Source organism: Cornus florida, unplaced genomic scaffold, assembly GCF_030987335.1.
Source record: "Cornus florida cultivar Cherokee Brave unplaced genomic scaffold, ASM3098733v1 CherokeeBrave_3.0.0_Hap2_Chr05, whole genome shotgun sequence".
Taxonomy (NCBI): domain Eukaryota; kingdom Viridiplantae; phylum Streptophyta; class Magnoliopsida; order Cornales; family Cornaceae; genus Cornus; species Cornus florida.
Genome location: NW_026775575.1, coordinates 89,492,216 through 89,520,042, shown reverse-complemented (window position 1 = coordinate 89,520,042; position 27,827 = coordinate 89,492,216). Strand labels below are relative to the sequence as shown.

At 36.9% G+C, this 27,827-nt stretch overlaps 1 protein-coding gene across 1 annotated transcript; it reads right to left on the bottom strand.

Annotated features, from left to right (window-relative positions):
- Positions 1–875: 875 nt before the first annotated feature.
- On the bottom strand, positions 876–27,827 carry LOC132307496 (protein ACTIVITY OF BC1 COMPLEX KINASE 7, chloroplastic-like). Its single transcript, XM_059805283.1, has 18 exons — positions 27,649–27,827; positions 23,669–24,258; positions 23,410–23,553; positions 23,113–23,238; positions 11,411–11,498; positions 9,229–9,322; positions 7,021–7,114; positions 6,226–6,280; positions 6,032–6,123; positions 5,725–5,895; positions 4,943–4,999; positions 4,731–4,814; positions 3,810–3,894; positions 2,168–2,229; positions 1,991–2,065; positions 1,765–1,869; positions 1,251–1,392; positions 876–1,131 (listed from the first exon to the last, which is right to left on the bottom strand). The coding sequence occupies exons 2-18, from the start codon at positions 24,242–24,244 to the stop codon at positions 1,058–1,060; spliced, it is 2,124 nt and encodes a 707-aa protein (XP_059661266.1). The 5' UTR covers positions 24,245–24,258; positions 27,649–27,827; the 3' UTR covers positions 876–1,057.

Here is a 27,827-nt window from a genome sequence, read left to right as displayed (position 1 = left end):
TTAGAACATAACACTTAGTATTATTGTAACAATATCAAAATAATATATAGAAGTTCTCGAATAATAATAATAATACAGTACAAAATAATATTTAGTGATTTGAAAAGAATAAACTAAGATTTGCTTAATATTATTAAATATAAAATAAAGTATAAGAACAAAATTATAATTTATCAATACAAACAAAAGGGTGCGGCACGCGGTGATCATTTCTAATTGGGCCCCTAAACTATCTAACTATTTAATCATCTCCGTAACCATTCTAAACGGAATGGGGCTCGGCGGGACGTCATTCTGTGCCATACATAAGTGTGAACTGTATAGAGAAATAGTTCAACCCACGAAAAAGGAAAGAAAATTTCACTTCGGATATTTAACGATGTGACGGTTTCTCCAATAATGCAGTCAAGCACTTGCCTACCTCCATACCCAACCACCACCCCAGCAATAATCACGTTGTCATTTTATGTCCATCCTTAGGCCTTAACAAGCCGCCGAAGTTGCCATATTTGACATCATCTTATCCCTAACATCAACTTTATTAGTTTATTTGGACACGACTGTGCGTGGCTTAGTTTAATCATTTAATTTATAATATTAATCATGTAATATAAGTTCTATTTTATTTTATTTTTTATGTCTTTCCGTTTTTTATCCATATGAATTATGAACTCTCAATTACACTTTACTGCTTCAAAGTTGACTAATTACACTTTACTTCTTTAAAGTTGACTGATTATGTGTTGGTTTAAGTGAAACTATGATCTGATCTTATATCTTAGATAGAGCTGAATGAAAAAATAAAATTAATGAACATGTTAAAGTTACTCATTTTCCCAATAAAGTATCGAAAAAAAAAGATGGGGCAACAAATAAAAAATAAAAAGTGGAGTCACAGATTGATTGAGATGAACCTATTTTAGAATATATTCCCCTGAATTACATGCAGAACAAAGCATGTTCATTATTCAATTATGTTGGCCATACAAAGCATACAGGCTCTTATGACTATGGGGAAAAGAATGGACAAGTTAATAACCAAGAAATGGAGAGAGAATCATATCATTTTCTCAAATTTATCAAGCTTCTTCACCCTTTGCATGGACCTAATTAATAGGGTAAAGAAGACACCTGCATTTTAACAAATCAGTCACTTTGTGCTGCAAAAAAATTAATATAATGTAAAGCTGCTGACTTTAATCATGAGAAAGAAAATTGCAGCACGAAATTTCAGTGTTACAGCTCGTTACCTGCACCGATAAATGATCCGTTTGCAATAACTTGACTGCCTTGACTGCCGATCGTGACCCCAAGGTTCAGTAGGGTACCACCTAGAACTGTATACATTGTTGCCATTTGCAGTATTGTTGCCTTCCGAGCTGCTCTTTCAGACTGATGAATTCAGTTTTTGCATTAATAAAGGAGAGCCCTTTACATGTAAAAGCATGGTATATTGCATTTTAGGAAGAAAATGCAACAATACTTTCAAGGATACTAAACATCCATCAATCTAACATTCAGAGGCCAGTTTCCCATTATTGGCCCCTTGAGGGTGTAGAGGACAAATTGGGTACAATCTAACCTTTGGCATTATTTGCACAAAGTGACTATCCGAGAATCAAATTCGTATTTTCGTGCTCGACAATCCAAACTTTTACCACTGCACATACAATGGCCTCTAATCTAATATTTAAAACCGAAAAAGGTAAATTATCTGTGTACATAAATTATTCACACATCTTTTTAAAAAGGTATGGAGTATACCTCGAGAACCCGAACCCGAAGTTTCAAATCTCCTGACTCAAGTTGTTTCATGATCTCCTCTATTTGCTGGACTCTGTATGGCATAGATATGGTGTATGTTCTGGCCTGAAAATATAGATGAGGTTCTCTTGATGTCAATATAAATAAAACATTTTAACGTATACTATGAAATATGAATAGAATTGAAAAGAAGTAAGGAGGGGAGAACATAAGCAAGATACAGTACATCGTCAGCTTGTTTCCTTATTTCCTCAACAAGTTGCGTTCCACTGCGCTGCTTCTGTCTTGTATCCAATAGCTCCTGTGGGTATTTGCACCATTTCAGAACCATATCGTAAAGCATAAAGAGAAGTTGTTTCCAACAAATGCATGCACCATAAACTTCCACACAAACATACAGAACCTGTGCATATGGTGCAGCGATCTTTACAAAGGAAAAATCTGGATCGAGCGTGTAGCCGATACCTGTAAGATAGCAATTGTGGTAAGAAGAGAACAATAACATGAAAGTGGCAGCATTAATCTAAATTCATCCATTTAGTCCATGGTCTATGCTTGGGTGCAACACCAACAACTTCAAAATTATCACCCACAGTATTTATAGTAGCCTATTTAAGCCACATAGCCCTTAGAAATGATTCTGTTTGCAATTTCCAGCACAGTAATCCATGCTGCTTTAGAACTGTTTCAACTTTTCTATAGATTCCGATTCATAATTGCAGTATTTTCCTTGAAAAATACCTAATTTCATAATAACAAGGAAGATACAATGCTCCCAAGTGCAATATCTGAATTGCTTTTCTTAGAACCTTGAAGATGGACCACTCTTAAATGCTGCTAAAAATTAAGGTGTTTCCTGTTTAAACCAAGAATCAGTTCAACGGCGACATCCAAGCGTAAGGTACTGCAAACTTCCCTCATCGCATAATTAAGCACTTGGTGCTGCTTAAAGATTGACAATTGAGTTCTGGAAAATATATTAAACACTCTGTCAATTTTTCCTTTTTCACCACAACCTCTTGTATGCCAATCTCTACTCACAAATTGTACACGTCATTCAAAAAGTAGATACTGATTACACAACAAGAGTAGATAATAAACAAGGTAACCATGGCCATGAATGTTATCCCATATGTATGGGGTAATGCCACATGAATTCTTTGTCTCCATTCATTTCTATCACCCACCATCCCATCTACTATGTTTATTTTTTTAGTCATTTCTAATGACTTCATCCCACGTTAATTTTGGTCGTCCTCTCTGCCTCTCAACTTCCTCTTCTCACTGGCACATCTATAGGTCTCCGGTGTATGTGCCCAAACCATCTAAGTCTACTCTCTCTTATTTTCTTGTTGATTGGTGCCACAACTAATTTTTCCCTTACACTTTCATTTGTGACCCTATCTCTTCTAGTCGTTCCGACCATCCATCTCAGCATTCTCATTTCAGCTTCATGAATGTGTTGTTCTTGTTTCTTTTTTAAAGCCCAACACTCCATTCCAGAATGTCATCACCAACATCATTATAATTATCCCAAATAAAATATCAATAACATGGACTTTACTAATGCTATATTTGATGGGAAGAGGTTGAGTGAAAAATATGATTGGCACAAGCCTTCGTTAACAGGGAAAAAACCCTTCTTATACCCATCTTCTAACAATATAGTAAAATCATCAGAAATCTCTTACAGAGTTACGATGGAAATTTGTTCTTTTCATGTTTTACCACCTTTTCTGTTTCAGTGGCTTATTTTGATTTCAACCATCAAACTAAAACGATAAATTCATGAGATCTACAACTTGTACCATTTTTAACACATAAATATATATAAGTCCAATATATTTATGGGTTCTATGCTATTATGTAATATAACTAAAAAAATCAGTCTACATCATCTGACTCTTCAAAATGGAATTATATGTCAAGTCTAGATATTACATGAGCATAAAAATATGGCGGCACATGCATGTGTGTGTATGTGTGAGCGCACAGGTGTATGAGAGAGAGAGAGAGAGAGAGAGAGAGAGAGAGAGAGAGAGCACCTTCAAGTGTCGAAAATGCCTTAAGCACAAAGGTAAAAGTGGATGGAAACCGAAATGGTTGATCCGTTGCTATAGCAAATAAATCCTGCAATTAAATCCCTCGTATTTTTATCAATTATGGATCATTCTTATGAGAAATGAATGATCATGTCATCTCTACATATTTAATTGAATAGTTAACAGGTGCAAAATATGCATTATGCTAGGATATGGGGGATTCTCAAAGTTTTTCCAAGTGTTCCACTCTACAGGCAAGGGTAATATATAAGGAGCAATTATGACAATACTATCTCCTCGTTCACTCTCTAGTCATCAATAATGATATTTCCTTTGATGTAATCACATGGTCATGTTACGAAATCTAATTGATCTGAGTGCGATTGATTCTAGTGCATCCTTTCAAATCTGGTTGAACGTACAGTTGGTTTCCTTTTGGATAATAGTTACCCACTAAATTTGGTGATCGAACTGGAAAACCTCTTCAATGATAGTAATTAAGTGAAATAGAATAATTAAATAGTAAATTTAGTCTTGGTCTGTGTGCAGATAGAGTAATGGCATGAATCAATATATCATAGAAACTGTGGATTTATTCTCTTAGATAACCTTTTAAGGTACAAATTAATTGTCATGAATAGGGCCATTGAAGCAAATGGAAGTCATCACCACAATTATTGGTAGAATGAGCTAGTTCTAAGTTTTTAGAAATGATGATGCTTAAATTCTTTAACCAGCAATTGTGATGATGATTTTCATTCCCATTTTGGCATTTCCCTGTCATGGCCTTTTAAAGTGGTGAATTTGCAAATAAAACTTTATGTTAAACATGAAAACAATTCTTGGTTATCCAACCACAATCCATACAAATTATCTTGGTTATATGCTTAAATTATTTTGACTGTCAAGTAAATATTTACATACCTCACCAATTGCAGCCAAAGTCTGCTGCTGGTCTGGTGACTCACTTAATAAATTATCCAAGAAGAACTGAACAGATCTCCTCACCTAGGAGTACAGAATATCGTTAGAGATGGACAACGAGGTCTTCGAGAACCCATATGTGATTAGAAAATATTTCACTGCATGACAGTTATCCTTTTAGATGTTTACTGGTTTTTGGTATGATATCATACCGAAGACATATCTCCTGTGGGCTGAAGCGCTTCAAGTTTTATCAGACTGCGAATAACCTGGATTGTACAGCTCATCAGTTAAAGCAAATGCATCCAGACCATTCAAATTTATACTTTTAAAGCTGAAATCTTAACTGCATGTATTTGCAAAAAGGTCTACATCTAAAACAGTAAAATCAAAATTAAGGCCAACCTAATGGCAAATAAGAGGTTACTCTTGGTGATTTTAGGGTAGTTTGATCAGGTTGGATATGAATTGAACTTACAATAGGACCACGAGCCATACTTTTTCAATGAAAATGATTAGCTGCAATTTCACTAGACAGCAAGTAGCGGACATATTCAGTGACCTAGTAGATAGAACCCACTGCTCCGATAACTGAAACCATAAATAGACCATTATATAAATTAAATTTTTTATTTAAGGAACCAACTAAACTTACAAGAACAAAGTTCTTCCGAAGCAAACGAGATTGATTACCTTCATGTAAATGAGCGTGTGTGTGTGTGTGTGATTCTTTCCCTTTGTTTTTATTTTCTCAAGAAGTTAGCTTTCCTAAAAGTTGGTTTGAAGTCTGCTCATGTTTTAAGTAAATCTGAATATTTTATATAGTGCCAAATCTGAATATTTTATAGAGTGCCTATTCATATTTTCTTCTACTGTCATGTCAAGATAGCTACAAAATCATAATTCATTTTGCACTAGACATTTATTTCCCAATTCTAATGATCAAGATACTGCTAGATAAATGCAAAGTAACAGTTCAGATTTAGAAGTATACCTTTTTTCCATCTCTCTCATAAATTGAATAGAAAAGTTCTAGAAATCGCTCCCTTGTAAGAGTCTTAACCTCTCCCATCATACCAAAATCATAATAGATGATTGTTTCATCTACATCAATAGCAAGATTTCCAGGATGAGGATCAGCATGAAAGAAACCTGTCTTCAGTATCTGAAATTGTAGCAAAACCACTTAAACCATTCAGTCATATAAGAAAGATTTGTCAGTAAGAAATTTTGGCTGCATTAGATTTCTAATCAGTCAAGTGGTTCAACATGATCAAAGTGAGATAGGGTAAGGTTTTGACCTGAATTAAGTATGCTTCAATAGCACGTGATGAAATGCGTGATCGACTAAAACCCCGTGCATCTATCATATCCAACCGATTTATCTTTATGCCTGATCACATAAATAACATCACTAAAATCAGTTCTTTAAACTTTGATGTTGTTTTCTGATTTAATATTGAACCTAAACAAACATAGTAGTTTAGGTTGAAACCTGGAACGTACTCCAAGGTCAACACCTTTGAGGCAGTGTAATCCCAATGTACCAGCTACAGAGTGAAAAGGCAAGGGAAAAGAATTGAAAGTAATATCAGCAAGCATTTATTATTTATGTTAAAAATTAGAGTTCTGTTAAAAATTATGGTTCAGTGATAAATTTAAGTTGCTTAGAAAATAGAAAAGAATAGAAAAGTTTAAATTTCAAAATTTTATTATTCTGAAAAAACAAAGACGCCACTCGACTTAGCCTAAAACTTATCATTTTATCTTAGTCTTTTTTCCTCCTCATTTTTCTATTTTGTGGCCTTCATCTATTGTCTTAGTTGAGCTTCTCAATTTTGGGGAAAAAAAAAAAATCGCAATACGCTAGACTTTTGATGTCTTCTCTATTCCTCTGTTATTTGAGCAACCAATTGGAAGGTAACGCCGTTGGAGCTTGAAATAAATAGCTGGCACATTTTCTATCTGCTTAAGCTTTTGTGTCAATTGGTGTTCTAACATGGTATCGGAGCTTTGTTTCTAGAAGGTTTTAGGCTCAAGTACCCATATATGCATTTGTTCCCCAGTTTGAATTGCAAGTGTGCACTTTTTTCTGGTTTCAGCTTGGTTTATTTGCCTCACCATGATCAAGGATGGGGTTGTACGTGAGGCAGGTTGTGGAGCATGATATACATTCATTCTAATAGCATAAGCTTTTAGGCAATATAATAATCATAGAAAACATCCAGCGAAAGAAGAATAAGAATGAACAAAACAAGCAAATATTGTAGTCTTTTAGCAAGAAACATACAGGTACTCGAACCCATTTCACATTTCTAAAATCCCGGCGGAATCTATCAGCATTCTTCCCTTCATTTATATAATCAATTTCTTCATACAAAATCCTGAAAAAATCACAAAGAATAACCGGCTTATCCTCAAAGATAAACTCACCACTAAAACAACATAAAAGAGGGAGACCTTTTCCAGATATTTTTCTGCCAAAATTTAAATTGAAAGGAAAAACAAAATTCAGTGCATGAACATGACAAAACGACAGTCTTACTAACACAGTAATGTTAATTACCGGCCAAAACACTTCAAGGGATAGAACTCAGAATTTAATTGCAGAGGTGAGAGGCAAAATGATGTTAGAGCAACCCTGATCCCTTTTTTACTTGTGCTATATTGACCTCAGGAGAAACTAAGGATTTAGCTCTTTTTGTTTGCATGGAATTGGTGACCAACCAAGTCTGCCCATCTTCAATAGTTTCTATCTCATTCGAATTCTCTCTCTCTAGATTTTCTCTCCTAGTCACCTTTTCTCTATAAAACTCTCTCAGAGTAAAACTTTGTCCGCAATCCCCTTCTCCCCGTTTCCCATTTTTCACTTGACCACTCACCACTCTCTCTCTTCCTTTCTTTTTCTCTCTCTCAACTTATTATCTTTCCTATTCCTATTTTTTACTTTAATCATGTATCGGAAGGAGATAGGAGAGAGCAAATAAGCGTGCTGAAGTGGTGCGGATCTTTTATCCATCGATCAAAAGTGTTGGCAGGCTCACCTGTCTGCCACAAAACCAAATATATATATATATATATATATATAATTCCTTGTTTGGACTATTCCAAACCCAATTTTTCAAAATCGGCCCAGTTCAGTATTCCGGCCCAGTTCAGTATCCGGCCTAGTTCAATTTTGGCCCAGATCAATATTCGGCCCTGTTCAGTTCAGCCTTGGTCCAGCTTTAGATTCAAGTTCTAAGTGCTCCTGATATCCCTCTAGAACTTGAGGGGGCGTATTCCGACCAGTTTCAGTTTTCGGAGTACAGCCCGCCTAGTTTCTCAGCATTGATCTGGCTCTATCATGCGCTTTCAAGCGCCCTGTCATCGACATTTCTATCACGCGCTTCCAAACGCTCTGTCATGTGCCTTTGTGCACCTCAAGTGGTAATCTCACTCTCACCGTGCTCCTAAGCACTCTCACGCGCTTCCAAGCGCTCTGTTGTGCCTTCGTGCACCTCAAGTGATAATCCCACTCTCAATGTGCTCCCAAACATCTCAAGTGGTAATCCCACTCTCGCCGTGCTCCTAAGCACTCTAGCGTGTTGAAATTTTACAGTTTCGTCCCTCAAATGGTAATTCCACTTTATAATTCCACTCAAATATTAGCTTTCAAGAGCTCATGGCTACCACATTTGCCGTAAAGTGGTCGTTATGTGCCTGTGCGCATCTCATGTGGTTATAACACTCCATCAAGCGGTAATCCCGCTCTGTTATACGCATTTGTGCGTCTCTCAAGTAGTAAATTCCACTCAAATATTAGATTTTAAGAGCTCTCTCAAGGTTACCACACTTGCCGTAAGTGGTCTATCATGTGCTTCTAAGCACCTCAACGTATCGGATCTTTACAACTTCGGTACTGCCTTTCGCTCCAGTTTTTCTCTCCAAACTCAAGTTAGTTTCTGCTCTACCACCTTAAGTTTGAGGAAGAATGTTAACAAATAATAATATATTATATTATATAGCCGTTGTAATAATCAATATGACCGTTGTAGGCAAGCCTATTTATATGTCTTCCTTTATATCATTTTAAAGCAATTCAATATATTCTTTCATATTATATCTTTGTCACTCTCTCTCTCTCTCTCTCTCTATATATATATATATATATATATATATATATATATATATATATATCTAATAATCAACAAAGAAGATGGGTTTATGTTCAGAAACTTGTGGTTTAATTATTTCAAGCGACTGCTGGAAAACAGACACGTAGGAAGATAGAAGGAACCCATGAGGGTAGGTGAGTTGGCTCTCTCAATGATTGAGTAATCAGGCACTTTTTAGTCAAATTCACATTGTATAAGCAATGTTAGCGGACTCTGCTTTTACAATTAAGTGGCACTTGAGGTGAATATCATATTAAGCAGTCCCAACAGCATGCATCTTTTATTTACATAACAAAAAATTGACAAAAGAAAAACTAATTAATGCTGACTGACGGACTTACTTAGCACATTCTTCATAAATTCCAATCCAGTCCCTTGTGGGACCACCAAGAGTTTCACTCTTCTGAAAATACTCTGCGATTAGCTTTAAATTTCCTGAATGAATAAAGTAAATTGAGTGAGGTAACAAAACCATCACAAAGCAATGTTAAAACTGCTAACTGCTTGAATACAGAAAGATGCACATTGAAACCAACTATATATTGAACGAAATAACTGCAAAGAATCTTCGGCCAAAGTATATCTTGCCGACTGCTTGAATACAGAAAGATGCACATTGAAACCGGGCACAAATCCTCTACTGTGAGCTTTCTATGGGGTCCCCTGTTGTGAGTTTTAAGTGACTTATATTTTGCCACATCATTCTTCATTTAATAGCTCTTAAGACAACGTTTGAGTGGAATTGAGATAGTGTTTGGATCCTTTTTCACTATCATTTATAAGTATCTTCACACACAAAATAAGTTATGCACATAATACAGACTAAGTAATGTCACATACAAATGTAAATCAATTCAGCATACCGTGTTTGGCAATTACACCACCATTTATAAGTAACATTTCACCATCATTTATAAGTATCTTCACCCTTATATTAAGGTATGCGCATAAATGGTGATGTTACTTTTAGACTCCTATAATGTTACTTTTTAGATCCTGTGATGTTACTTATAAATGGTGGTGAAATGTTACTTATAAATAGTAGTGTATCTTCACCCTTAAATTAAGGTATGCACATAAATGGTGATGTTACTTTTAGACTCCTGTGATGTTACTTTTTAGATCATGTGATGTTATTTATAAATGATGGTGAAATGTTACTTATAAATAGTGGTGTAATTGCCAAACACGGACTTAGTGTCTGTTTTATGAAGAAATACGTGGTCAAACCAACACCACAAGACAGTGGACAACAGAGGACTGCAGGAATAATTACAGCAGGTGATTCGCGCCCATTGAAACCAACTACATAATTGAACGAAATAACTGCAAAGAATCTTCGGCCAAAGTATGTCCTGCCGACTGCATAATATTTAATCTAGCTTTCTTATTACCACTCAATTCTACTAACTCAGTTCTTTTGTAGGGCACCATCATTTGTCCAACTTGCACATTGCTGAACCATCTCAATAAAAATTCTCTTACAACGACATTCAACATCCTCACATCAGCTGAACTTTTCTCATGGAAATGTCATTATTTTTATCATTAAATTTTTTTTTCCATAATGAATAGGTTGTAAATTCTGCTTTAGTTTATACGGAGCTATTCAGCAATCAACATAGATACAGGTTTCGATATACCATGAACTATATGTAAAGGATTTGAATAATTGAATAGGCAAACAGCATTTAGCCATACATTAGATCATAAATCATAAGATTCAATGAAGCAATCACAATACTCAATCTAAGAATGAAAAGAAAAAGAAATAGAGAGTCATTTAAAAAAAAAGGGAATAGACTTTTCCAACTTAATCATTGTCAGGAGATTAAAATTATTCTACTTTATCCTGCTTAACAGAAAACCTTTAGATATAGTAGGTAATCGTTTCTTAATTTAAATTTTATTAGCGATCTTATGTGTATAAACAAAACTGATGTGGACTATTGAAAACTTATTGCTATTAGAAATATCAATGAAAAATGAATGAAATATGGATTCTAACCAATTGTTTTGGCGGCTTCATTTTGGGATTTTTTATTTTTTATTTTTCCTTTTTGGTAATTAGGTATGGGATTTCTTACTATGACACAAACTAGACCCTGCAATCATAGCCTGCTTCATAATCATGGATTAGGATCCCTACATGAATCTTAGGTCAAAGGCTTATAAGCAGTTTCTGCAAACCTAATATTCACATCATAGAAGCTTTGTGTTCATTACATGGTTCTTCACCTTATGACCTATCTCATTCACCATCAACCCTACTATTATTAGATAGCCATATCTTTTATCTAAATGGTGTTTCTTCCAATAATAATAATGCTTCGTCACAGCAAATTACAATGCAATGAGGAAAATATATTGGAGTTCCCCCTCTTGCATGTTCGAATGGTCTTCCCCCTCTCTATTATGCATACGATCGAAAACTATAATGTAAGAAAAATAAAATGTTCCATTATCATGAACCAATGACCAAAGAATAATGGTACGAGTTCTGAATAATTGTTCATTACTTACGTAAATCAATATCAAAAAGTTTCTTGAGGCCCGGTCTTTGAACTTTCACAACTACCTTCTGTCCATTATGTAAGATAGCTCTATGTACCTAGAAGTAAAGCTTGCCAAAATTAAAATCAGATAATGGACAAAATTGCTAGAAAGGAATAAATGACCTAAAGAACAATCTCTCGCATTCCCCTTAATGATTACAACCATTACTCACACATTTATAAGCATGGAATTTTATAAAATAGAACATTCAACTTCGATTTTAGCAGCCATCAGTCTTATAGTTGTTAAAGGCTCAAGGCGCTCTAAGGCGCCAAAGCCCAAAAGGTCTTCTGCAGCCTAAGCGTATGACGCAATATAAGGTGCGAGCCTGATCGAAGTAATGCGAGTATGTAAAAACAATGCATATTAATTATAATCATGCAATGCAAACTTGTCAATATCAAAATAAGGAATTTTTTCAACATATAATATATATATATATATATATATATATATATATATATATATATATATATATATATATATCTCTTCTCTATTTGCATATGAATTGAATATATGTACAATTGGAACAATTGAAGATTTGCAACATAGATAATATAAAATTCTCTAAAAATTGTTTTTTTTTTATATTTGCTAAAAAAATCCTTTCACATGCATATGCATTAACAAAATTAAATGTGATTACAAAATCTGAAACAATAAATAACTATAATCATGTAAATTTTAAACATATATTAACATATATATTCAGAATCAAGCACTAACTGCAATTAATGAAATTAATGAACCATAAATTAATATTTTGCTAAATACTTCATAAGGTTAACCAGTACGATCCATTAAATATGACAATGCTATGAGATAGAACATTTAAATAAAGTAGTCGTTAAAAAAAATGAATAAATGTTTTGATTTAGTAGTCATTAAATAAAAAAGAAAATGATACGAATATATAATTAAAATATAAAAGGCGCATCTTTTTTTAGTCTGGAGCCTACTAAAAACGTGAGTGTGAGGGCTTTATGCGAGCCTGGTTGAAAAGGCTTGGCATGTACTAAGTTGACACGCTCTAACTGAGCCTGGGGATTTTTTGAAGCCTAAGTGCATTTTTAACAACTATGATGTGTCTTCCGTATGTCCTTCGTTGTTTTAGCAAGGGTGCCATATGACTATCCTAAATATTATATAATTTATTTCCATTTGCTAAAATGTCTCTCCACTTTCACATGAGCATTTGTTTCTTTATCATACTCCTATCAAATTGCACAATACCACTGTCGAAGAAAATGCATAAATTTAAATATCTTTCATCACAAAATTATAACCTCTAAGAAAATAAATGAACTATGGATCTCTCTATTGTAATGTTATAATTTGTTCATATATATATATATATATATATATATATATATATATATATAAGTCAATGGTGGGATATACTTTTATGGTGGGACCCACCACCACTTACCTTTTAATTTAGTGGCCAAGAGGCCATTAAGCCTCATTATTCTTTCTTTCTGTTCTCACTTTTCTTATTTTTCTTTTTCTTGCTTCATGAATTTCACTCTTTGATTGTTCTCTCATTTGTGGGAAATTTTGGGTGTCGTTTGCGGCAAAACGAAGAGCGCGGCGAAATCTTCACATAGATATAAGCAATTTTAGCTTTGGTGTCTCCTTGAATTTTCGAATCTAGGGCTTGAGAATTGGGGGTTTTCTTCTCCTTTGAGGTAGGGGTTCCTAATTCATACATTCTTGCACCTTTATGAATTATTATTCTTATTTGATGTTTAAAATGCTATATTTGTGTTGATTTCTTTAAAATGATCCTAATTGTTGTATTCATGAAAGATATAATTATATGTATGTGTTCATGTGATATGAGAAAGTATGTTTCAATAATTTTATTTCATGCCTATTGTAATTTATGTGTTGAAATTATAACTTAGAAGCACGATGTTAAATTTTAGAGATTTCTATAAAGCATGCCTAAATGATAAATTCTATGCCTATTGTGTGTTAAGTGTTAAATTTGGTAATTTAGAAGCATGATATATATATATATATATATATATTATGAATCTTCTATGAGGCATGTACAGTGTAAATGTTTGACTTGTAAGGAATAAATTTCTACATTGGTATGGTATTGAAATGTATGAAATACTCATGCATTCATTGGGAAAGAAATGGGAAAAATTGATTTAAAAGAAATGAAATGGATTTTGGGAAAGAATTTTGAAAAGGATTTTGTGAAAAACTCGGTCGCTTAGGAGTTGCCTAGGGATCGCGGCGTTAGTGAGGCTCAGAGGGGATTAGGGAGATCGCCCTAGTGTGGTTGAGTTACCTGGGCCCCAAATGACGTCATGGAGTTGCCATGGGTCAGGGACAATGGCCAATTCTCCTCTCATGCCGCCATGGAGTTGCCATGGGATGGGTTCACTAACGGTTTGAAAATATTGACGGAAATGGTTTTGGAAAATGGGGAGTGACATTGCATGGTATGGCATATCATTGCATGGCATATTCATTTGTTGTATCAGATTAATGATGTGGTATTGTAGTTATATTTTTACTCCCAGCATTGTATGATCCCAATTTCCTTATTCTTATTCATTGTATGGATTTACGGGGTCTCAAGAGATGTGCCTTAGGCACTTCCTACTGAGCTTATGCTTACCCCTTCATTTTAACATTTTTCAAGAAACGAGAATGAAGTGGCGGATAACGTTCCACCACAAGCCTTACATGGATTAGATGATCATTTTGTTATTTTTGTATCTAAGTCTTACTATTTTTGTTAAACTTAGCATATTGTATTCTGTACTGAGACTTATGGACCCTTGCTATTGTAATTATATTTTTGGTACTGTAATCATGATATTTGGATTAAATAGTATGTAAGTGTTCCACCGTAAACTGAACAATGTTGACATATAATGAATGGATGAAAGAAATGTATTATTTGCATTGTGTTGGGACAAGTTAGGTAAATTTTAAAGGTCCAAGAGAGGCCCTATGCATTTTTATGTATTTAAGCAGGTTGTTGTAGGACCTTTTTTAGCAGTGGTCATGCCGATTTTTTTTTTTTTTTAATTTTTTTTATTGGTATTGAGTTTTGGGTCGTTACAAATTTGGTATCAGAGCGTCGGTTCGAAAACCATTAGGACGACGGACAGAGGCCTACCTAGGGTTGTCTGGGAAGTCATTGGCATTGTTATTTCTTTATTTGCAAAAGTGTTTTGCTATGTGAAAAAGCATGCTTAACTGTTTACTTGCTTACGTGCTTATGTGCTTATATACTTATATTAATGTGTTCATTGCATAGTCTTACATGCTAAGTGCTAGTATAGTGTCCTTTTGTGTTGAGTTGTTCACGGTTGGACCTTAGTGTAATCATTATTGAACCGTTTTCTTTGTTTTATAGAACGATATCATGGCGTGAAAAACCAAGGGAAGTTGGCCCTAGGCCAACAAGGGGTGATGTTGGCGAGTACTCTAGCTCCAATCCGGTTGAGCCAGTTGATGAGGATACACTTCTTAGGGATTTAATTGCCCCAAGAGTTGTTCCTACAAGGAGTGATAATGCCAGTGGCGTAGCCAGAAATTTTCTTCAGTGGGGGCAATTTTTAACAACAATAATATATATTATTTGAATATATTATTTGAACCAAAATAATATATGTAAAAATTAAACAGTACTAAATATTTCAAAATATTTTTCATATTTTGAAAGCACGCAGTCGAGTTTTAAAAATGTTCATGACATAATAATAGTAAATTTAGAAGATAAAAAATTATATATCAGATTACCTATATTCGCATTGCAGTATTTGTTTAGATTTTGTGAATTTTTGAAAATTAACAACGCATTTGTTTATGGTAAAGTCAAAAGTTAGAAAGAATACTTTGTATTTTTGGGGAAAGTGTGAAAGAATATAATATTTTAAGAAAGTGGAAAAAAAATATCATATTTTTTGGAAAGATTATATTCCTTTAATATTATATTTTTTGGAAAGATTATATTCCTTTTTTGGAAAGATTATGTGCAATGTCAACTTTTAGTGGGGATAATTATACAAATATAAAAATCTTTCTATATAAAATTAGAAAAAAATTAAAAAATTAAAAATTCAGTGGGGGCAACTGCTCCCACTTGTCCCTATATGGCTACGCCACTGGATAATGCTGAAGCACCCGTTGAAGAGGGTGAATGTGATGACCTTGTGGGAGGGTGTGCTGTGGGCGGGTGCAAGAGACACTGGCAGGCTACCATACTGGCGAGCTACGGGTGTATAGTCCTACATTGCCTGGGTAGAGGAAAGGTGAAGTGCTTATATATAAGTGTGTCATCTCCAATTGGTATGAGGCTTTTGGGGTAAAGCCCAAGAGCAAACCCGTGCAGGCTCAGGCCCAAAGCGGACAATATCATACCATGTGGTGGAATGGGTCGTTACAAATGGTATCAAAGCCTGACCCAGACGGAAGTGTGCCGACGGGGATGTCGGGCCTCTAAGGGGGGTAGATTGTGATGACCTTGTGGGCGGGTGTGCTGTGGGCGGGTGCAAGAGACACTGACAGGCTACCATACTGGCGAGCTACGGGTGTACAATCCTACATCGCCTGGGTAGAGTAAAGGTGAAGTGCTTATATGTAAGTGTGTTATCTCAATTGGTATGAGGCATTTTGGAGTGAAGCCCAAGAGCAAAACCGTGCGGGCTCAGGCCTAAAGTGGACAATATCATGCCATATGGTGGAGTGGGTCGTTACAGTGAAGGTTCGGTGGAATTTGCATTGAACCGTTTGTTACAGAGAGCTTTGAGGGCTACAATTGCTACACATCGGCAGTGATACCGCAGCCGGTACCATAACCGGTAGTTCAGGTAGAGGAGACGCCAACACAGAAACGTCTCAAGATTATTAAAGGGTTTTCTCAGTTGTTGCCAGTGATGTTTGAGGGTGGTGCGGATCCAATGGAAGCAGACGATTATATGGATCAAGTTGAAACTCAATTGACTTCTATGGATATGACGGATGATCACTTAAAAATCATCTTAGCCACTTACAAGTTTTCAAAGGATGCCAAGTTTTGGTGGAAGTCGGTCACAAATCAGTATAAGATTAAAGAAATGAGTTAGGATAGGTTCAAGGAGCTGTTCTATGAGAAGTATTTCCCTGCTCCCAAGAGGTGGGAGTTAAATGATCAGTTTATTGGCCTTATCTAAGGCAATATGTCGGTGACGGAGTACGAGAATAAGTTCACATCTCTCTCTCACTTTGCTCCAGAGATGGTGAGAGATGAAGTTGATAAGACTCGAAAGTTTATTTCCGGTCTTGATTACAAAATGAGGCCGTTGTTAACGGCACAGGGCATTAAGGTTTATTCTGAGGCAGTGGAAAGAGCATTGATGTTAGAGGTGGAGGCCAAAGATAAAGATGCAAGAAGGGAACAATGGAAGTAAAAGATGAATGTAGGACTATCTTCAGAGGGACCTTCAGGGAAAAGGAACATGGGTGGTTCATCTCAGTTTCAGGGGCAACAGTCGGCATGATCCGCTCTTTCTACCCCTATTCTAACAGGGTTTGCCAGGAGTGGTGTCATTTGTTATCGCTGTAATCAACCGGGTTACTACAAGTCAGAGTGTCCACAAGCATCGGTTAGTTCTGGGGTTTGCTTTGGTTGTGGCCAGCAGGGCCATAAGGTTAAGAATTGTCGTAATCAGGGAGCAGGCACCGGTAGTGGCAGAGGATCACAGCAGAGACTGTCACAGTCGGCTACAGTTCAGTCAGGTTTCAGACCACCACCACCATAGCCTGCCATGTCTTCTCAGGGTTCACGGCCAGTTAGGAGGGATACTCCTACTATGTCAGTGCAGTAGTCAGGTCTTCAGGTTGGCAGTTCTTAGGCATAGGCACCACAGGTACGTGTTTTTGTACTTGCTCAGGCCGATGCATCTTCTGGTCCATCAGTTCTCTAAGGTATATTTCTAGTGTTTGGTTCTTGGGCCTGTGTTTTGTTTGACTCTAGTGCATCTTATTCCTTCATTTCATCATAATTTGCACTTGCATCGGGGTTAGAGGTCAGTTTCATAGATCAGGCATTGTGTGTTGATACGCCAGTTGGGGTTTCAGTGTCTTTGAGCCGAGTTGTGCAGGATTGTTCCATTGTGATAGCCGGGTAGACTTTTGTGTTTGACCTTATCCTCCTGGAGATGACTGGCTTTGATGTCATTCTCAGGATGGATTGGTTAACTTTATTTTGTGCCACGATCGACTGTTTTAGAGGTAGAGTCACAGTTTGCACTCCTAAAGGAGACTGTTTATTTTTTATGGGAGACCGGAGTGATTCCCACACTTCATCGTTTTATAGAGTTCGTGGACGCAGTCGTGGTGATTATTTCTTCGCTAGTCTTCTAGCCGAAGAAGATGATGTAGTGGAAGAAGATTATCCTGCAATTGTTCGTGATTTTTTGGATGTGTTTCCGGAGGATTTGACAGAGTTGCCTCCACACCGAGAAGTGGAGTTCACTATTGATTTGATGCCCGGTACCGCGCCGATTTGTATGGCACCGTATCGTATGGCACCAATAGAGTTAGAAGAATTGAAGAGACAGCTTGATGATTTGAGGATGAAAGGTTTCATCTGACCGAGTGTGTTACCGTGGGGCGCACCGGTCTTGTTTGCAAAGAACAAAGATGGTTCTTTGAGGTTATGCATTGATTATCGGAAGTTGAATCATGCCACCATCAAGAACAAGTATCCTTTGCCAAGGATAGATGATTTATTTAATCAGTTGAGAGGAGTCAGTTGTTTCTCGAAGATTGATTTGAGGTCAGGATACTATCAGTTGCGAGTTAGGGATGAGGATATCCTAAAGACAGCGTTCCGTACATGGTATGGACACTATGAGTTCCTTGTTATACTTTTTGGCTTGACTAATGCGCCAGTGGCATTCATGGACTTGATGAACCGTGTATTTCACGATTAGTTGGACCAGTTTGTGGTAGTTTTCGTGATGACATTCTTGTGTATTCATGATCTCGGGAGGAGCACGAGATCCATTTGAGTATTGTATTGTAGATTTTATGGGAGCACCGATTGTATGCCAATTATGAGAAGTGTGAATTTGGGCTACAAGAGGTGAAGTTTTTAGGGCATGTTGTTTCAGAAGGTTGAGTATCAGTTGATCCATCAAAGATAGAGGCAGTTCTGAATTGGGAGCAACCTAAGAATGTGTTTAAAATTCGCAGTTTTCTTGGTTTAGCGGGTTACTACCGAAGATTTGTAAAGGATTTTTCTCGCTTGGCAGCGCCTATGACCCGTTTGACTCGGAAATGGATTATGTTTACGTGGAATGAAGCCTGTGAGTTATCTTTTTAAGAGTTAAAGACAAGGTTGACTACGGCTCCAATATTGGTGATACTTGAGCGTGGCTTAGGTTATGTGATTTATTGTGACGCTTTACGTGATGCTTTGGGATGTGTGTTGATGCAGGATGGTAGAGTAGTGGCTTATGGGTCTCGACAATTGAAGACTCATAAGTACAACTACCCTACTCATGATTTAGAGTTAACAGCCGTTGTATTTGCTTTGAAGTGTTGGAGACATTACTTGTATGGTGAGAGATTCGAGGTGTACTCGGATCATAAAAGTCTCAAGTACCTTTTCTCCCGAAAAGACTTGAACAACAGACAGAGGCAATGGGTTAAATTTTTGAAAGATTATAATTTTGATTTGCAGTATCATCCGGGTAAGGCAAATGTGGTAGCAGATGCCTTAAGCCGAAAATCTCGTGGAACTTTGGCTAGTCTAGCCATTCGAAAATGGAAGATGCTTGAAGATCTAGCAGAAATAGGATTGCAGTGTTTTGATGACGATGCTTGCTGTGAGTCGGCATTCTTGTCTAGTCTTGTGGCTCAGCCTACTCTTGTCAGATGAGTGATTAAGTCGTAGAGACAAGATCCGGATTTGGATGCTATTTACACCTTGATCTCTAGTGGTGAGACAGTGAAAGATTGGACCTTACATGTAGATGGAGGTTTACGGTACAAAGGCTTGTTGGTGGTTCCCACAGTTTGTCGTGAGGACATTTTATGGGAGTTTCACACTTTCCGCTTTGCAATTCATCCAGGTGGTACTAAAATGTATCACAATTTGAGGCGCTAGTATTGGTGAAACGGGATGAAGAAAGATGTTACACAGTTTGTGGCTAAGTGCCTTACCTGTCAACAGGTGAAGGCTAAGCATCAGAAACCGGCTGGTTTGTTGCAGCCATTACCTGTAGCGTAGTGGAAATGGGAACATATTGTTATAGATTTTGTGACAAGTCTTCCAAGGTTACGGAGGGGCAATGAAGCCGTTTGGGTCATCGTTGACAGATTGACCAAGACGGCTCACTTTCTGCCTATTAAGGCAACAGATGATGCATCAAAGCTTGGTGTTCTTTATGTGAAGGAGATTGTAAGGTTGCATGGAGTTCCAGTAACTATTGTCTTAGATAGGGATGTCAAGTTCACTTCGAAGTTCTGGGAAGGACTTCAAGCAAGGTTTGGGTCAGCGTTGCATCTTAGTACGGCGTTCCATCCATAGACCGATGGCCAGTCGGAGCGTACCATCCAGATCTTGGAGGATATGCTTCGGGCATGTGTACTTGATTTGGGAGGTAGTTGGGAGAATCACCTTCCACTTATTGAGTTTGCCTATAACAACAGTTATTAGGCGAGTATTCAGATAGCTCCATTTGAGGCGTTGTATGGTAGACCTTGTAGGTCTCCTGTTTGTTGGACTGAGGTAGGCGAGACAGCCACCTTAGGACCCGACATTGTACTTGAGACTACCGAGAAAATTAAATTGATTCGACAGAGGTTGCTCACAGCTCAGAGTCGGTAGAAGAGCTATGCGGATAGGCGGAGACGACTGCTATCTTTTGAGGTAGGAGACCATGTTTTTCTATGGGTTTCTCCAAGGAATGGATTGTTGAGGTTTGGGAAGAGTGGTAAATTATCGCTACGATTCATTGGACCTTTTGAGATATTGGACCATGTAGGAGAGGTTGCCTACAGACTTACTTTGCCACCGTAGATGGACAGAGTTCTATAATGTCTTTCATGTATCGATGCTACGGAAGTATGAGCCAGATCCATCTCACATTTTGAGTTGGGTTGATGTGGACATTGATGAGAATGTTTCTTACGAGGAGGGACCAGTTCAGATCCTTGATACACAGTAGAAGGTGTTGAGGAACAAGATGATACCATTGGTAAAAGTTCTTTGGAGGCATTATGGAGTTAAGGAGGCTACTTAGGGGCCTAAACAGGAGGTTCGTTCTAAGTATCCAAAGTTGTTTTTTTCCTCAAGTATGGCTTGATTTCGGGGACGAAATCTTTTTAAGTTGGGGAGAATGTAATGTTATAATTTGTTCATATATATATATAAGTTAATGGTGAGATATTCTTTTATGGTAGGACCCACCACCACTTACTTTTTAATTTAGCGGCCAAGAGGCCATTAAGCCTCATTATTCTTTCTCTCCTCGACAGAAGCTTTCTGTTCTCATTTTTCTTATTTTTCTTTTTCTTGCTTCATGAATTTCACTCTTTGATTGCTCTTTCATTTGTGAGAAATTTTGGGTGCCGTTTGTGGCAAAACGAAGAGTGCGGCGAGATCTTCACATAGATATAAGCAATTTCAGTTTTGGTTTCTCTTTGAATTTTCGAATCTAGGGCTTGGGAATTGGGGGTTTTCTCCTCCTTTAAGGTAGAGGTTCCTAATTTATACATTCTTGCACCTTTATGAATTATTATTCTTGTTTGATGTTTAAAATGCTATATTTGTGTTGATTTCTTTAAAATGATCCTAATTGTTGTATTCATGAAAGATATAATTATATGTATGTGTTCATGTGGTATGAGAAAGTATGTTTCAATGACTTTATTTCATACCTATTGTAATTTATGTGTTGAAATTATAACTTAGAAGCATGATGCTAAATTTTAGAGATTTCTATAAAGCATGCCTAAATGATAAATTCTATGCCTATTGTGTGTTAAGTGTTGAATTTGGTAATCTAGAAGCATGATATATATATATATATATATATATATATATATATATATATATATATATATATATATATACATTTTATGAATCTTCTATGAAGCATGTATAGTGTAAATGCTTGATTTGTAAGAAATAAATTTCTATATTGGCATGGCATTGAAATGTATAAAATACTCATGCACTCATTGGGAAAGAAATGGGAAAAATTGATTTAAAAGAAATGAAATGGATTTTGGGAAAGAATTTTGAAAAGTATTTTGTGAAAAACCAGGCCGCCTAGGAGTTGCCTAGGGATTGCAGCGTTAGAGAGGCCTAGAAGTGACTAGGGAGATCACCCTAGTGTGGTTGAGTTGCCTGGGCCCCAAATGACGCCATGTAGTTGCCATGGGTTAGGGACAGTGGCCAATCCTCCTCTCGTGCCGCCATGGAGTTGCCATGGGACGGGTTCACTAACGATTTGAAAATGTTGACGGAAATGGTTTTGGAAAATGGGGAGTGACATTGCATGGCATGACATATCATTGCATGACATATTCATTTGTTGTATCAGATTAATGATGTGGTATTGTAGTTATATTTTTACTCCCGGCATTGCCTCTGAAATTATAGTAATAATATATTTTTAGATCAATTACAGAAATCCCCCCAAACTATATATGTGTTGTAGAAAACACTCCTGGTGCAAAAGGCCCCCCCTAAACTACGGAAAAGTTGTAATATTGAATTTGGCTTCCGTTAATATGAATGTAAAATTACTGTTCTGTCCTTCATCAGAAAAAAGGAAAAATTGCAAAAGACCCTCTTAAATTATATCATTCTTTTGCAACAAAAGACCCCTGAACTATTATTGAGTAAAAAACCTCCCTCATCTTTCAAAATATGCAAAATGACCCCCTAATATTAAACAACCATAGTCATCACAGACGTTAACATTGAAGCCCATCAAAACAGTCCTCCTCTACATGTGCATACAATTATTCATGACTAATATCATTTATACGTGCCTTAAATTTTTTTAAGTAATCATCCATAATCCTAAGCCCTAACTATGCAGAAGAGATACAACTATAATCCTAAATTTTTGAGATAGTTTCAGACTAACATATAAGAATTATTTACACATCTTTCAATTCCCTCCGTGGTTAATTATACATAACTTCTATATATATATATATATATATATATATATATATATATATATATAAACCACACACACCGTCCAAAAGGAAATCCAAGAACAATCCAAGAAAAAGGAAATTCGCTCCCAATAGGAAATTTGAGAGAGGGTTGTTCTCTCCGGCTCCCAAAAGAAAAGCTAATTATGCCACATCTCATTAGTGATAAAATCATGAAAAACACTTCATGATGTCTATCATTTTCCATTTGCCAAACAGGGGATAATACAAGGTGGTTTAATGCAAAACAAAAAAATTCAGGGGTAATAACATTAACTTTAGCTGTAGTTGAGCTGTAGTTTAGGGGAATATTCTGCAATTTACCATATATTTTTTATGAGCTGTAATAACATTAACTTTTAAAATTACAAATCTACCTTGTGAAAATAGAAATGAATACTTTTTAACATCCATACGATTCGATTAATCTCAACACTACATTATAAAAGGTACAACATAAAACATGGACCAAATACCTGACCAAGACTAGCAGCTGCAATCGGCTGGTCTTCAAACTCCTTAAACAATAAGTCAACTGGAGCTCTCAGTTCACGCTTAATTAAGTCTTTTGCTTTCTTTGATGAGAAGGCAGGTACTCTATCCTGAATCATATATCAAGTAATTTATACAAAAGAAAATAAGAATCTATAGCTTATTTTTCTTTAGGAAAAAATTGAACAAAAGATTTGAATTTCCCCACATAATAATGAAAAATTGACAACAGAGTAGTCAGCGACTATTTCAAGGCAATACTGAGAGAAACTAAAAAATACCTGCAACTTGGCAAGCTCATCCACAAACTCACGTGGAAACAGATCCGACCTTGTCGAGGATAACTGTCCAAGTTTGATAAAAGTAGGACCAAGTTGCAGCACACACTCTCTTAACCATGAGGCCGTTCTTCGTCTTCTGTTTTTCTGAATGACAGATTTTGGCAAGTATGGTAAATGTGGCAAGTGAAACAGATATTTCCATTGTACTTACAATCAAGAATTAATGTGGCAGCATCAGATAACAGCCATAATTATTCACCTGTTTATCTTCTGTGAAGCCTCCGATATATGTCCATTTTGCATTGTCTAGTAGAATCCGCACACGCAGTGAAAGAACAAAAGACCATACATCTATAGATCTTTGAAAGGAATTATAATTTTCACTGGCCCAGCTGAAATTTTCATCTGAAGGAAGAACCTTTAGCTCTTCGATTGGTGGAAGCCCTTTAGTGTCCCTAATTTTTGGGGTCTTAACCAGTGGCGGAGCAGAATCTCTCTTAACTAGACTTGTTCCGTTAACAACCGGTTTTGAACCATTTACTACTTCTGTATTATTTATGGACGGTGGTTTTCTTTTCATTATCTCACTTGTAGGTACCATTTTAATAGGCCGACCATTAGAACCTAATTTCTTGGGAGATTCAGTCTGTCGCACTTCAACTTGAAACCTGTAAAATTTCTCTATTTTAGACAAATTATATGTACGTCTCTCAAACTTTGATAGACTCTGAATTGAAATTGAGCTCGAGAAACTGAGATTGTCCACTGCTCTTCCCTGATTTATTAATTCCATATTGCGGCAATAGCAGCTGTGAGAAGCCAGTATTGCCGCCATTGAAGGTATAAAACCTGAAGAAATTGACGAGTAACAAAAAGATTATATAAGTGTAACTCATACAGCCAACATTAATGGCAAAAATAGCCAACATTACGCGGTCAATTTCCCAGTTAAAACAAGTTAAACAACAGTTCAATTTCCCAGTTAAATCATCAATCTGAAGCAAGATAGCACAGCAATGCAATGGAAATGACCACGGAACCAAAATAATGAAATAATGAATTGATTCACTATATAAGTATGAATACAACGGACCCAAACAAAACCATTATATGGGTCAAAATCAACATAACTTACACGGCATAAATATACACAAGAATAAGTAAACTTAACATCCCAAAATAAATTCATTTCTTGAATAGCAGCTGCATAGTTTCAATTACCTGGAAATCCATCAATTGCAGTTTAATTAACTCTATTTTAAACTTGTTGGCATAAATCCCATTTAAAATGTTGATTATCAGAGATAAAAAGACAGGGATATAATATGAAAGAGAGATATTGAATTGATGTATATAGAATTGATATTATGAATAGGCTAACATCAAACGGCTAGTAAATCATTATTACAATGGCTATAATATAATGTAATTATACTAGCATATAATATAATCTAATTATGTTAACATTTTCTTCCCAAACTCAAGTTGGTAAATTCATTTCTTGAATAGCAGCTGCATAGTTTCAATTACCTGGAAATCCATCAATTGCAGTTTAATTAACTCTATTTTAAACTTGTTGGCATAAATCCCATTTAAAATGTTGATTATCAGAGATAAAAAGACAGGGATATAATATGAAAGAGAGATATTGAATTGATGTATATAGAATTGATATTATGAATAGGCTAACATCAAACGGCTAGTAAATCATTATTACAATGGCTATAATATAATGTAATTATACTAGCATATAATATAATCTAATTATGTTAACATTTCCCCTCAAACTCAAGTTGGTAGAGCAGAAACCAACTTGAGTTTGGGAAGAAAATCTGGAGCGTAAGACAGTATCGGAGTTGTGAAGATCCGATACGTTGAGATGCTTAGAAGCACATGATAGATCACTCACGTCAAGTGTGGTAGCCTTGAGAGAGCTCTTGAAAGCAAATATTTGAGTCGAACATAGAGTGGAATTTACCACTTAAGAGATGCATGGATGCGTCTGACAGAGCGGGATTTTCGCTTAATAGAATGGTATAACCACTTGAGATGCGCACAGGCACATAAAGACCACTTTACGGCAGATGTGGTAGCTATGAGCTCTTGAAAGCGAATAATAGAATGGAATTATATAGTGGATTTACCACTTGAGGTGTTTGGGAGCATGACGCACAGATACGTATGACAGAGCGGGATTATCACTTGATAGAGTGGTATAACCACTTGAGGTGCTTGCACGTTGAGAGTGCTTAGAAGCACATGACAGAGAGCTTGGAAGCGCGTGATAGAAATGTCGATGACAGGGCGCTTGGAAGCGCACGAGAGATCCAGATCAATGTCGAGAAACTAGGCGGGCTGTACTCCGAAAATTAGAACTTGAATCTGAAACTGGGCCAAGGCTGAAATGAACTGGGCCAAAACCTTTACTGAACTGGGTCAAAAATTGATCTGGGCCAAAAACTGAACTGGGCCGGAGCTGAAACTGGGCCTGAATAAATGAGGTTTGGTACAGCCCAACAAACAGAAATATATATATATATATATATATAAATTGATTCTATATATATATATATAGAGAGAGAGAGAGAGAAAGAATTTAGGGATTTTTCTTTTCCGGGTGAAGAAGTGGATAGTTGCGGCAGATCATGGCAGAGAGCAGCGGCAGATTGTGGTGAAGAACCCGGCCGAGATCCGCTCGGCGACGGCTGAAGAATCCGGCTGAGATCGGCGATGGAAACTGAAAGATATGGGTTTTGACAACAATCTGGAATTATATGCCGATATGGGTTTTGATATAGGTAATAGGTTTTGAACTTCTGATTCTTGTAGATTTTGTAGTTTGCAGTTGCAGAGAGAGAGGGCAAGTTCAGAGTGGAGAACGAGAAGGCTGGAGGCAGCGGCAGACGCCTTGGTGGTGTTGACGATGCAGAGAGGCGGCAAAGAGCAGCGGCAGAGAGGCGCAGGGCTTTGGTGATGTGGACGACGTGGATAGCGGCAGAGAGCATCGCCGTCGGTTACGATATTGTGATGTATGTGGTGTTATGATGAAGCACGGAACAGCGGTGGGGGGGAAAGGACGGCAGTGAAGCTGTGGCAGGTACGGTCGGTAGAGAGGGTCGGCAAGCTTAGTGCGATGCAGAGGGATGAGGGGCAAGGATTGGTGATGCAGGGGGATGAGGGGCAAGGATTGGTGATGACCGACGTTGAACAGAGAACCTGGAGAACCCATCAACGTCGAGAATGGAAATGCTTGGTCGACGGCCAGGAAAAGGACTGACGGCGGTCAGCTTTGAGCGTGGAACAGATTGAACGGCGGGCAGCGACTGGAATACTCGTTATTCTGGCGAAGGTGAATCAGTGGGAAGCAAGGTCTGCTCATAGATTCGGCAGAGAGAACAGGCCGCCAGCGTAGGCGCGGGCTGGTCAGTCAAAGGTGCGGAACTGAGACAAGAGAGCTAACAGAACAGATCGCCGGTTTGGCGACAATAATGAGCACGGACGGTGGGTCGCGGGAGAACGATGGGATCCAGAAGAGAGAAGGACTGGTCACCGGCGATGGTAAGGCACAGGGTCAACAGAACAGATAGCCGGGAACGACGAATATGTCACAGAGACAGTATCTGTTATAGATCCGACGAACAGGCAGTGCAAGGACAGCGTTGAAAAGTGATAGAAGAGTACTTAAGATGGAGTCAGCTTTGTTGTCCAGAGAACTGATACAGCGTCGGCAGGGTCGGCACATGATAGAAGTGCAGAGGCGTGAGTAAAGTTAAGCCATATAGAAGAGAAAATGAAGATAGAGAAAACTAAGGTTTCAAAACCTTAGCTGTGATGTGAAGATTAAGGCCTTGAGGCAGTGTAGTTTGATTAAGGACTTGGACTGCCGCAGGAGATGAGGCTTATGCCGACATCTCCAGTGGCTTTGATACCATGTTGATTTAGATAGAGAAACAGAGATATAATATGATAGAGAGATATTGAATTGAGGTAAATAGAATTGATATTACCGTAATGATACAAAATAGGCATAAATAGGTTAATAATGACTAAAATATAATATAATTATGATAACATATAGTATAATCTAATTATGTTAACATAAAAAAAAAAAAAATGCAGTTTTAGAAACCATAACTATGGCGACAAATACATAAACATAGAGATATACAACTAAATCTTTATAGATATAAAATAAAATTAAAAAAAAAAGGCAGGAGAGAATTAAAATGAATAACTTACAAGTAAGAAGATTCAGAATTCGATCTTTTGAGTGCTACAATTGAATCTTTCCGAGTCTGCTGATCAGGGATAGATTTGAGGGACTGTGGTTTGTGACTACAGAGAATTTATTAGCGTTTGAGAGAGAGTACATAATTATTGGTCAAGAGCTAACATAGACCTCGAATTGAAGGCAACGA

What these genes read in the sequence shown, in the direction of transcription:
- LOC132307496 (XM_059805283.1), bottom strand. Translation starts at nt 24,244, where the DNA reads ATGGCGGCAATACTGGCTTCTCACAGCTGCTATTGCCGCAATATGGAA. An exon ending in ACTTTTTGATATTGATTTAC is followed by an intron (nt 9,323 to 11,410) that starts GTAAGTAATGAA and finishes TTATTCATTCAG; the next exon opens with GAAATTTAAAGCTAATCGCA. An exon ending in GGCATTTTCGACACTTGAAG is followed by an intron (nt 2,230 to 3,809) that starts GTGCTCTCTCTC and finishes GCTATCTTACAG; the next exon opens with GTATCGGCTACACGCTCGAT.